Source organism: Charadrius vociferus, unplaced genomic scaffold, assembly GCF_000708025.1.
Source record: "Charadrius vociferus isolate BGI_N301 unplaced genomic scaffold, ASM70802v2 scaffold1044, whole genome shotgun sequence".
In the NCBI taxonomy this organism is placed as follows: Eukaryota; Metazoa; Chordata; class Aves; order Charadriiformes; family Charadriidae; genus Charadrius; species Charadrius vociferus.
Window position 1 is genome coordinate 126273 of NW_009648254.1, and position 13113 is coordinate 139385.

The 13113-nt window shown below is 44.9% G+C and overlaps 2 protein-coding genes across 2 annotated transcripts in view; both read right to left on the bottom strand.

Annotated features, from left to right (window-relative positions):
* The window catches only part of PROSC (proline synthetase co-transcribed homolog (bacterial)), a 6576-nt gene extending 4235 nt beyond the window's left edge, over positions 1–2341 (bottom strand). The window contains exon 1 of the mRNA XM_009884362.1: positions 2330–2341. Within this exon, the coding sequence (XP_009882664.1) occupies positions 2330–2341 (12 nt within the window). The remainder of the gene's footprint in view (positions 1–2329) is intronic.
* Positions 2342–3122: 781 nt separating this feature from the next.
* ERLIN2 (ER lipid raft associated 2) lies at positions 3123–12970 on the bottom strand (the record flags this gene model as incomplete). The annotated part of the gene is made up of 9 exons (XM_009884363.1): positions 3123–3624; positions 4766–4845; positions 7104–7193; positions 7540–7631; positions 8898–8956; positions 9380–9453; positions 11396–11521; positions 12356–12417; positions 12918–12970. Coding segments are annotated over 9 exons (846 nt in total), but the record flags the coding sequence as incomplete, so codon positions are not given.
* Positions 12971–13113: the final 143 nt, after the last annotated feature.

Here is a 13113-nt window from a genome sequence, read left to right on the forward strand (position 1 = left end):
CAAGGCAGGCGGCACCGCTCGCTCTGCGGGCCCCGTTGGAGCCGTGAGGGCCGGGCGGGCGGCGGGCAGCGCCTGAGGGACACCACCAAGCTGGGGGGACGCCACCACGCACCGCAGCCACACACAACGCCGGCCTTCATCGCAGCAAGTGGGATGGGAAGCATGGGAGACTGCCAGCTGGAACCCATTAACTGAAATATTTGCCTTAATGCGCAGAACTTAACTCTCCCTCCCCATATTCTGTGCAGTGACAGTATTTACACAGCTGCTTAAAAATACCCAGAAGGTTCCTGCCCTTTGTCTGGTAAAACACGACAATGATTTTCTGCAAACTTTACCAAGTCCTAGATATTTGCCACTGAAGCCTCGTTACCGTATTTTTCACCGATCTGGTTTGCGAAGCGGGGCCGAAAGACGCTTGTGGCAGCTGACACGGACACCTCTGCCCTTCTTCTTCAGACGGAGCTCCGCTTTCCTCTCTCCTGCCCACTGGGGAGGCAGAACTGGCACCGTGCAGCGGGACAGGCATGTTCCTGCCAGCACAGCACCCATCTGCAGCACCCCGCAGCTCCCTGCACTCCCACTGGAACAGCAGCAGCCTTGGTGTGACCCCTGGTAAACCTGCCCCTGCAAATGTATCCACACACTGTGTTAAAGGTTATCCATGAAAAAAAGAGGAGAAAAAAAAAAAAAAAGAGATGGATATTAAAATTGAAGGCCATTTTATTGTCATAGCAAATACCAAAATAAAAAGGCTTTTAATTCAATACATAAGAAGATCAAAGACTGTACTGGTAAAGCATTACTGTGCTCCTGCCAGCAATTCTCAGGTATCAGCAGTGCCACAAAACTGTATTGTGTTTGTTACAGAGAGTGGTTTTCAAATGAAGATCTTCATTTGAAGATTGCAGATTACAGAAATTAGGACAAAATGCCAGTTAAAGAGATAGATGGAATAAAGATTTACCTGTAGTGACAGATCTTCTCTGGAAAATTAAGGAAATTATACATATAATCAAGAAACCTGAATAAAAACGCAACAGCGGATTTTGGCTTGTGAAGACTGGTATGATTTTGACTTTGTTTTTGCTTTTTTACTCTTATTACAATTTAACTAAATTACAAGAACACTTTAGCAGTAATGCTTTCAATTAAAAAAATCATTAAGACCTATTTATTTCAAAGTACTGTCTTACCGTGAAGTCATACAAAAACATACTTTATAATACCATTTTGGCTTATTTGGGTCTTTTCATTAGTGAAAAATACTTGCGCAAAAAGTAGGTTTTAGTTACTAGTGGAAATCTCTAACATGAATACGGAACAATCCCTAATGAGATCATCCTCAAAGGTTTAGATACTATTACCTCATTCCTAAGTTTCTGCTACTCCCTGTTCACAATCTTCCTGCAGAGACCTATTTATAGAAGTCAGTAATATTGCTGCCTACCTATTGATGCAATTTTTTGACTGCTGTGTTGTCTAATGTAGTACATAGGTCTGGAGATGGAACTTCCCTTAGCTCCCATTTTCCAACAAATACAAAGACAACCCATAGGAGATGGGACTTTCCTCCAGCAGAAACTGATGCTTATCTTTTATTTTGCATTTTCAAGTATGAATAGCCACTCTCCTAACAGGGAAAAGAAAACTGGAGTAAAAATACTGGAACCAGCAGCTGAAATTCATCAGATTTCTATCTTAGTGTGATTGCCTTATTAAAGACTAATGCATATTTAAAACACTGAAGAGTGAAACCAAGTGGAGTAGGTAGCAAGCGTTCAGGGCACAAGATTGTAAATGCAGTAGGCTGGTCTCTGACAACTAAGTTAGCACTTACACTGGCATCATCTCGTACTAGTAAGTTGGCCGCAAATTATAACAGCAATTAATAAACAGGCTCTCCTGCCAAGTGGCAGATGGATTAGGGAGAGAAAAAAAATGTTCTCTCTAGGCCTGAACTTTTGTCTTTAACACCCCCTCGAGTTTTGCGTGTGTGTAAAACAAAACCCTATTACCTCTTTGCATCTGGTACGTGAAGCTTTCTGAAATGAAAGGTACATTATATAGCATTGTTCCGAGTAGAAAGGAAAATTTATCTTTGGACAGTCCAGAGATTCTTTTCTTTGCCCTGTGACTTTTCAGTTTGATATTTTGTGTCCTTTGCTATTAGGAAATCTTCCTTTCACGAGGTCTATTCAGAAAAGAAAAACAACAACCCAAAACAGTAACTCGGTTCCATTCATTTCGGTTTACCTGAATGTCCTCTTTCTAGTAAGACACTGTAAACACTGAAATCCAGTTGGTCTCGCAGAGGCAGGTAACATACTGTAATGACCATGGGACCAGTCATTCAAGCAGTTACTTGCCAGCAAGGCCTTTTGCAAAGTCAGGGTCCCTGAGACAAAAATTCTTTTCTCCCTAGTTTTTCTAACTATGACGACTGTGACGAGTACCGTGCTTGCAGTCTGGTTTCACTGAAAATTAAGTCTAATTATCCACTGGCAGGACACTGCCTGCATCAGCATGCCCACACCCCTCACCTAGCAGCTAAACTGCTGGCAAAGGCCTCAAAACGCACTCTCCTTTGCCCTCCCCAAATATGACAAATGGAAAACAAAATAGTGTTAAGATACAGAAAATTAACAGTTTGGGCCACTACCTGCATGACACATGGTCTAAGGCTTAGTCCCCCCCTCAGTAACTAGGTAACCTGCAGGATTTCAGCTGAACTTCTGTAACTCGCTGTGCGCGTGGTCTCAGCTGCCCTACCAAGGCAAAACACGTTGGCTCAGACCTCAGTCAAAGGTAGTTTCGTGCATTTTCTCCAGCCCACCCTGGGGATGGGCCCGCAGCATGCACACCGGCTGTTAGATCGTCCCAGCACCCCGCACAACGGGCAGTAACCTGCCATCTGGATAAGGTCCAGGCCTTCAAGCAGACACGCGTAGTGTACCAAAGTAGCACCTTTTTTAAAAAGGGGTTTGAAATAAAGTACTTGAAATTTCCAACAAGAAAAAAAAAGCAACTCAAGTTGTAGCAGCAATTGCCCTCCCTCCAAAACCTCAAAATTTCTTTACTTCCAACTGCTACGAACCACCTCAATCCAAAAATAAAGTACCCATCTAAGCTGGCCGCAGAACAGATAGTCTAGCTAGCCTCTCCAGAATAATTTGGTCTATATGTCCAAGAGCAGGGAGAGGTGCGTCTAGAGGACATACGTGGAGCTGGCTGCTTAGCAGTTACAAGACAAAACACCCCATAAATACCAAAGTCTTTGTGTCTAATTGTCATACAAAAGATTAAAAGGATTAAGTCTGATTCATCTCTCTCAGTACAGGAAAGGGGGAAAACAAAAAACAAACTTCCCAGTTCATGTTTCTTCTGATACAAAATGAATAGAAATCTTTCTTTTCAGTTGACGTTATGAAGTAGTTTTGTGTCCTCACTGGTTCCTGCCCCATCCTCTTCTTGGATTCCTTCTCCTAGTCCCTCTGCAAATTTGGTCTGGCTTCCCGCATAGTCCATGAACATCTTGGGAATATCTTTGCCAAAATATATCTTGCTGTTTGCTGCGATAGCCTTGTATTTCATCAGCTGCAAGTACTCAGGAGTTAACTTCAGCTGCACAAAAAGAAAACATCACCAACAGCTCAGATTTGGTCAAAAGCAAATTTCTGTCATGAGCATACGAGGCATCCGCTTTTCCACAACACTAGCAGGCATGCTCATCCTCTCTCTTCAGCTGAAGAGATGGAGTGCCCAGAAGAAGGCTCTCTTTCAGTATGTCTAAGTGAAGCTCTAAATCCCAGTGACTAAATGGCAAAATGAGAAAGTGAGGGAAGCAGCTGGGGAAACGCTCAATCCAAATGTACCAGAGATGGAGATGCTCGAAAGCACATAACTCACTGAAAGCCCTTGCAATGCAAGCTACTGGAAAGAAAAATACAACTGGCTTTTTTCCAGAGAGTAGATTGACGAGACTGTTTCGGAGACCAGAGCTCATTCGTTCAGGATAATGACATTATAACAGAGAGGATAGAGTAACTGGGACAGAACTTGTGCACAAACATCCCAGACCTCTGTCCATTCTCACCGACCCTTACAAAACAGAAAGTCTTCCTGCGGGATGTCCTGGGAACGTGCTGTAGGCAATAACAAGCCTGGCAGTTCTACCCGTATAATTTCTCTGTTTTTAGTGTGGGTTTGTTTGTTTAGTTTGGGTTTTTTTTTTTCCCTTTTCCTTTTGAAGGACCAAGGCTTTGCCAGGCTAATTATAATTAGTTTGGTGTATAAGATCAGCTCCATTTGTTCTTTACCTGAACACTTGTTTACTCTAAGCTTGCCTGTCACTCTAGAGATCTCCATGCTTTGACTGCTCGCCAGCTTGCAGATTGGAATGAATCGACATTTCTGATTGACACAGCGTGAAAGGGCAACACTGAAACTGATACTCTATCTACAGAGGGAGCCATGGCCCCATTAGCATCTAGCAGAGCTGTCTCCAGAGATGACCAGATATTTCACATATCCTGACATAAATTTATCTGTCCAGAGAAGAAAATGAATTTGCAAATAAGGATCTAATTGTTTCAGTCTCAGTGAAAACTCTTCTGAGAGGAGATGGCTTTGTTTTGCTTTTTGACTTAAACAATGAGACACAGCAAGCAAACAATAATCACAGATGGCTCTTTTGCTGTGTATTTCTATACAGCCTAATGTAAGGAGCCCTGCTTCAAGGCACAGCGTAAGGAAATAACAATACCTTGTTAGCCTCGGCTACTTTCATAGCAGTGTAGCATTCAGCATCAGCTCTTGCCTTCTCTCTTGCAAGAAATGCAGCATCTGGAAGAAAACACACGCTCTCATATCCAGATTTTTATTTCCAGCCATGTAAGCACCACTTGCAGCTGGAAACTTTTTACAGTGGCCAGTACCCAACCTAAACTGTATGGGATAAAACAAGGGGAAGAGGGAACAACATGGGAAACCCAGAAATGGGATCTCAATTTACATCTAAAACGCTGCAGGATGATAGCATTAAGTAAATTGCATCTGCAACTGAAGACCTCAAAGCATTTTATAAACATAAGGTTTTTATTACTACCCCTGTCACGCGGGCTGAGAACACTCTTTATTCTCTAGCCAGCCACTAACTCTCGTGCTGAAAGCACAGCAACTGTTCCACTGAAAAAGTGGTATTTACCCACGACATTTGCACAGGACTCCAAGAACAGCACAGCAGACTGCTCTACAGATGAAGTCTGTGACTGTGAATGCAATTCCCCAGATGGGATTTTGTCTGGGATCTTGAGGTTAAGATTCTGGCACGTAGAGGCAGGCAATTTTAACCTTTACAGGCTCTGCCCCTTGGACAGATGTCGGAGAGCTGCTTCTCTGCAGTATCAACAATTTTGTAAAGGGCCTAATCCTGCAGGATACTGAAATTCCCTGACTCCTAGCAAAGATATTTAAGGAAAGGAACAATTCCCCTTTCTGTATCGCACTCCTTTTTTTCTTTCTGACTTTTTATCTGTCCAATGATAACGATGTGATATCAGGCCATCATGTTAAGGCTAAGATGAGTTTCATCTGGCTGGTTCGATGTGATCTCTTGACATTCCTATGAATGGGAGCCACAAAATCGTAATACATGCCAGTCTGGACTCGAGAGCTGCACAGCTGGATAAACCATTTGTTTACCTATGCTAGCAGGGAGTCTTGTGAGCTGCTACACTTAAAAATCACGTAAGGAATTGGGTGGTTTGGCCCACAACTTCCTCTCTTTTGGCTGTAAAGAGCGGTCCCAGGCAGAGACACTCGAAAGAACGAGGGAGACAGGAATCCTCTGCCAGCACAGAGCTGAACCGAAGGCCTAACACCCGGTGACACACATTTATAAGAAATAAAAACCATTGTATTTCTGCAAAGAGCTTCTTAATAAGAAGCTGCTGAACTGTAAAACTCCTAATTGGCTCCTCAGCGGCCTTCTGCAAAACTTGACAGGGCCTATAATGAATGTAATTGAAAATCAGGCCTTGCCACTGTGAGCTGGAAACGCAGACCCCTTTTCAAGTCCTGGAATTTCCTTGACAAAGCATTGTATCAGACGGGTGGGGGATGTCATCTTAACTTCACAGTACAACCTCCTAGACGGATCACCTTCAGAAAGAGAGCTTCAAGAAGCACAGCCTGCAAAGAAACATTCCCATTCCTGCCTCTGGTCAATCCTAGTTCCTAAAAGCAGTCAGCTGCAACACTAAAGGAGGATGAAAAAGCAAAGATGCAAGCTAAACAGATTGCAGATTTATTGGTCACAGCAAAATACTATTTCCAAAAGAAGCAGTTCCCCCTCCCCTTCTCTCAGCCTTCAGGAGTTGGAAGCTACATAACAGACCCCTGCTGTTGCAAAGCGTGTAATAGCCAGACTTTGTTTTCTAAATCTTTCACACTACACAAAAAAACCTAAAGCTTAATTTGCGTACCTCCTCTTCTGCCCAAGAAAGAGACAGGTTCTAGAAGAATCCTAAGCAAGAAAAGGATAGAAAGCTTCCACAACTCTACTTTACTACAGATAATGAGGAGATGTGGCTGCCTCCCCAAGATTGCACAGTAATATTTTAGGACAATTTCACTTCTCTGTGAGAGTCTGCAGCCATTATCCAAAGCTTGGCACTACTTCTCTTAGGAAGACACCAGCCTGCCATTCCCTTCCTCTGTACTTGTGACAACTGTACTTCCTGCACTTGTGTTATATGAAGAATCACCTAAGAATCTAGAGTCACTCTTCATTGCCCCAGTATTCTCAATGCCTTCTGCCATCCTGACTGATCTGCCCCCTGAAAACTCCACAGCAAAACAGGCTGTGAAATTGTTGGGAGAATCTGAGTATTCAGATGCATTTATCCAGAACTGCAATGCATTACGTAAGGTACCCCATACACGGGCTAAAATGACAGACCAGTAACTTCACCCCTGTGAATGTCAGCTTGGATTGAGAACAGAGTCAATACACAACTACTTAACTCCGTGGTGAACTGCTTCAGGATCTTTAGATAAAATTCACCACAAATCATTTACGTATTGGGAAGCTCACCACTCACCTTCAATCTCTGAAATTCGCTTCTCCGTTTCCTTCTCCATCACTTTCTGTCCGTAAGTTATTTCGGCAACTTGTGCAACTTTTTCTGCCTCTGAAATGAAAGAGAACATATCCACACTGTCGTCACACAATCTTCCTAATGCCAGAAGCAACTTCACCCATAGAAGTCCTCACCACTCCATTCTGGCGGAAACAAGTTGTGGGAAGAATTTTCAGCCCTCAGAAGGTGTCAGTCTACATTTGTGGGCAAAGCTGGAACCCACCTGAAAAACTCTTGAGTTTCTCTGGAAGAGTTTCAGATCAGCAGCAAACAGATGCAGCAGAGAGATCACCCAACAGTGAACCTGGTGCATCCCTCCCCGATGTCTGGGTTCTTTTTGCTGTCTACCCCACCACACCCCCCTATAGTTACTGCCTTCAAGCAGAGATATACAGACCGATAAGGGCTTTCTTCCTTTCTGTCTCTGCTTCCTTCTCCACCACCTTCTGCTTCTGGGCTGCAATCAGCAGCTTTGTCTTCTCACTCTCCCTAGTGAGCCAGAAGAAGCCAGTTACAAAACATGAGCTAACTAAAGCAGCCTACCACATCTCCAGGACAAGCTGTTAGCTCAGTCCTCCTTCGAACGTGTGTTTAGGGCAGGCAGCAATCAGGAGAGCGAGGGCATGTACGGAGCTTTTTCTCTAAACCAAAGTGTCTTTTCCTCCCCTCCACAGCAGGAAGACTTTTCAGTCAAGTCAGTGTGAAACACTCCCCACTACTCTCTGCAGGCTGCCATAATGCCTTTTACAAGAAGCAGGTCACAGACCATACGCATCTATTAAGTTTTTTGGGCTACTGTTAAAGGGGAAATTACTTAAACGAAGTAAGAAATTAAAATCCTGTAACAGCCTTGCCCTCACAGACGGTTATTCTTCTTTATTTGGAAGTACACAGCTTTGAAATCACCCTCCATTCAATCCAATGGCTCTGTCCATTTTACCTCCTAAAGCCTTTTCTACCCTACTGTTTTGTACATACACTAAGAAGTTTTGAAATTGTGTATATAAATAAAATACTCTGCTCCCAATCAGGGAAGAGAGATTAGAGTCAAGAACAAGTCTCTCTCAACACATACCCTGCTGTATTTATGGCAACAGATAACAGGCTGATTTGGGATTCTGCCTATCATGACCATACTGCACATGACTTACCACAATCCCAAAAGGCCATACGAAACACTAGGGAAGCAAAATGGACGAGAGGAATCTTATTCTGGCCTACGCAGACTCTGATGGCAGAGTGCTCAGAGAATATAAGCATTTCTGAATGACCAAAAGCAAGCGAAGGCAGCTGGCTCAGAGCATTGAAAAGGGATCAGTATGTCAAGTGTTATTAAAGAAAGTTATTTCAAAGCTTTGCAAGTCTTCAGCCTGTTGAATCAACAGTTTCTCCATCCTAGTCAAACAGCAGGATTAGTGGTGGAATCTATCCACCTGCCACTCACTCACACGCTCTGGGAGGCCTATTTAAAATAGGGCCAGTGTCAAGAGGAAGGAGCCCCCGGGCAAATAATTTCTGTGCTCAAGTGGTCAAAATGGAGAAATACCTTCTAACTCAGCAGTGACCCCCCTGCCACTTACAGTGACAGACACGTGCTCCTCTGGTGCAGCCTCACCAGACCCTTTCTGAATGGCAGCACGGGGCTGAGAGCAGACCTGGCAGAGGGCACTCCGATCACCGCGTGCTGTGAAAACACATTAATCTGGATGACCGATTCTTTTTGGTAACACAAAGGTGCAAGTCTCAGGCACTTACATGAGCTCATAATTCCTCCGGATTGTTTCAGGGATGTTCGGCTTTGTAACTCGAACTGCCTGGAAAGAGAGACCGAAGAAAACATAGGCAAGCGGCCAACAATCAAAAGCCAAATGGTCCCCGAGGCTGCAGGGAGGGGGAGCTAACACTTAGGGCATGCTCTGCCACACAAAGCTTTCACATGCTGCAGGAATTGTGACCAGATCCAAACTCCACAGAGCAAATGTAGGACTGAATGATCTCCTGACATGACAGGAGATTATAACCTGGCTAAACTGGTACCCAGAATAATACCAAAAGAAACCCAACACATCAAAGTTAAAAGGGGATGGGAAGGATATTGTTCTCATTCCTCAAGTTAAATGAAGTCTGTGTTTATAAAGCAATTTTCTAAGAAGGTTTTGCAGCTTCCTATTTCCTTTTAGCCCTTACCCCTCCTTATGATCTGCACCTTAGACATCTCAAAATGGAATCCTGATTACCTGTATAATTAATCCAGGAGCCATTGTAGTTAGGTCTTGCTGCAAGGCCAGTTTAAGGTTTTCATCAATCTGATCTGATTGGGGGGAAGAAAAAAAGGTAACTAAAAACCCCACAAGGCAGCTTGCTGTCAACACATACAGAATTAGCTGGAATGGCTCAGATTTCTTATTCCTGGAAAGTAAGTACAAGTGTAAGTTTGATGTAGAAGCGCTGGGCTGAGAAAAAACATCCCTGACCCCAAAGCAGGTTCCCATCTCTCAGCATGTCAAACAGCATTGACCAGCGCCAAGCACTTGGGACAGACCATAGGAACATGGCAGGCATAAAATGAAATTATTTTCAGTTTCCCATAACCTGCAGTTTGGAATCTTTCTGGGCCAGAAGTAGCATCTTTACGATAAGGAATCTGTGCTCTAACCCACTTCAGCATTAATGTCTTCCCAACTAGATCCTGAAGTAACATGGTCTAGCTAAACCGTGACTGATTAGGAATCGCATCTGTGCCGGGCAGGAGACAAAGAAAATGGAAAGACAGAAATGTGAAATGGCTGCAAAATGGCTGTTACTGTAATAGGCTGAAAAAAAATCACCGGTAACGTCTGTTTGGCTCAATGGATAACAGTTAGCTCCAGCATAGCTAAAAAATTTCAAAAGGAAATACAAAGCAAAGCCCTGCTTCAATGAAAAGCTCTAAGGACAGCAGTGTTTCCAGTTGGGGCCTGCTGAGAAGTGCAAAGGGAAAATAAAAATGTAATAGCCTTGAAAGTGATCACATCGCACTCCTTGATTATTTGCTTTGGTCCCAGTTTAGCTATCTGGAACTCACACTCATAATGAAGTTCAGCCAGGAGTTTAGGAAACAGCTGTTATCAGTTTCCTGCACCTGCCTGCAGATGTGGGGGCAGAGAATGACCTAAGTCTGCTCGAAATGGGCTGTGCCCCATTGCAGAACTCCTGAGCCAGAAAACATTCAGCTCAAACAAAGAGTTATACGGGAGTTTATACAAGTTCCTTCTGTGCAAATCAGTGGCTTTGAGTCCATTTCAAGCAGCTGTCATCAGCAGCTGCCGACATCTGGAGACTCCATCAGCAAAGAACCAGTACACCCGCCAGCAGTCCCATAAAGGAACTGGAGGGGAACTGAGCCCCAGTTCTGCATCTTGTGCAGAGCCCTGTCAGAAAGCAGAAAGCCAGGCTTCTTGGAAAGCCCAGCTTGAACAGAGAACAGGAGTTTCCAAACACTGTGTTCTTTCAGGCGCAAATTCTGTCCATTTGGGGTCCAAAACCATTCACAGCAACACTTTGCCCGCAGTCAGCACTGCTGTAGTGCTGAAATACTGGAAGGGATTTCTTGTCAGTCCAAAGCCATAAACCAAACACTCAGCACTGGCAGTGACTGCTCTTATTTCTACCAAGAAACCATCACTTTTCTTCAGACAGTCTCTTGCAACGTGTTCTCCCAGCGCCTGTGCTGCCCGATTTCCCAGCGGCCTGAAGCGAGGGAGGGAAGGTCAGCAGGCCCTTGCCAAGCAGTCCTGTTTCGCAGCGCTCACTCGCAGTACCTGGGCACTGCAGCAACGCACATGACAGAAAGCTAATCAGACCCACAGGCCAGGGAGTGCTTGCTCATACTTTTTGTGACAGCAAAGAGCAGAAGACTGGCTTTTCCATCTGGACTAGCAAACCCTGTGACTGATTGAACATGTCATATTTGCTAAACACACAAATAACACCACAGAATTACTGGTCCCTCTCCTAAAGCCCTCTGCTACTACTGGCAGGTTTGGGATTTTTTTTTTGTTACAACATACTGAAGCACTCAGCACCAAAAGATAACAAGGAGTAAATGACACTAGCTGGTCAACAATCCTGATTCCAAACAGAGCAGACATTGGGTTAATAGGTATCAGTTGGGGGAAGTGACTTCTGCACCAACAGTCCATGCAAATGGCCATTAGAAACATCACCTAAGGAGCCACCAACCCAACAGTGAAAAGGTCAGAGGGGCAGCTCACCGAACAGCTCAATGTAGACCTCCTGCAGCGTGTGGACACTGCAGAACTGGTTCAGCTCATGGTGAATCTTGTTGAAGATGAGAGCTTTGTCATAGTCAGCGGTGTAGTTCTTCACTATGTCATACACTACAAGAGAAGAAGAGAAACTGGAAGGGTGTCTTGGGTTGGGGTGAAAGCTTGCAGTGAAAAGCTTATGGCTCAGTCACAGCAGCAAGAGTCACAGTGCCAATCCGAAATGATGAAGCCACCCACAAGAGAAGCCTGCACCACAAACAAATAGTTTTTTCAGGGGAGTTTTATTTATTGCTAGTATTTCACAACACCCTAACCGATATTCTGTCACATGCTCTGTAAGCAGGAGAACATGTAACTAATAACAGCCTTCTATCTGCAAATACTCATGGGTTGTGTCTGAGCTGCACAGTACTATGCACGAGGGAAGGACATCCTGCAGTTGGTGTAAAACAGAGGTCTCAAAGCAGGCCACCGATGAGCTAGGCAGTTGTACTGCACTTGTAACCAACGGGACGTTAAAAATCAAAGAATTCGGAAAAAAGGCTACACAGGTCATTCTCCTTGGGCCTCACAGCCAGCCTTCTGCTCACAGACACCCTGTCTCCCCTACCTCTTGCACACCTCGTTATTCACATCAGAAGTTCTTCACTGAAGCATAAAGCCCACTGAGGCTGTAATAATACAAATAATAAAAGCGATGCCTGGTATTTGGGTATTAGGAGTATAGAACAAGTATGTGCAAGAAATAATGTCTGGGAGAGCTGGTTTAAAGTTTTTGCCCAGGAAGTATGGGGCTTTGCAAGGTACACAGGGGCATGCCCAGGGTACACCCCAGCTCCAAATCAAAGCCCAGCCACACACAACCTCTTCACCTCATCTCACACTAGCAGGAGCACAAACAACCCCGGATGGCAGGATTTGCAGGTTAACAGGGGAAGAACTCACCTGCACTCTGGATGAGGAAATTTACCACCTCAATTCTGTCAAAATAAATCATCACTCCTCCACTGCAAAAAGAAGAAAGAGACACAGAAAAAGGAAGTTTGCCAGAGGCCAAGTGCTCTGCCTGTGGAGTCGGGCAGTTCTGAGCGGAGGATACTCCCCTCTAGTGGGCTGAACATGGTGTCCACCCGGCTGTGCAGCGCTGCTGCAGCAGTCCAGCAAAGCCCTGCTGCCCCGATCCTTGCACCAGGCTCCCAGTTTCAATTACACGCGTCTCCAGAAATTGGATCGAGAAACGTAGGCCCGGGCTTGGAAAACCCAGTGCGGCCCCTGAGGACGGCTGCACGTAAACCACCCCAGTGGGGCTCACCAGCTCGGGCGGTGCATGACGGAGCCTTTCCCCGATTTCAGGTGGGGGGGGGGGTGGCAAATCCAATCCGTGAAAACAAAACTACGCGTTTTAAAGCATGCTGGAGCGAGCAGTGGGGGAAAAATAGAAAGAATCGAAAGCTTTCTAGCAGAAACAAAGGACTGCGGGGGGTAATAGCTGAGCTGAACATCTCACCTGGTACCACAGGGAACATTTTTCACCTCATCTGTCTGCAGCGTGGTCTGAAGAGAGATTTAAGAAAAGAAGCTTAAGGGACAGGCACAAATCCTCCGTGCTTATCAGCATACAGACCAGCCAGCCGCAGGCTTCTGCCCACATCTGCCCCTTGCACCTCTCGGGAAAACGACTAAAAGCGAGAGCCCAACCTGCC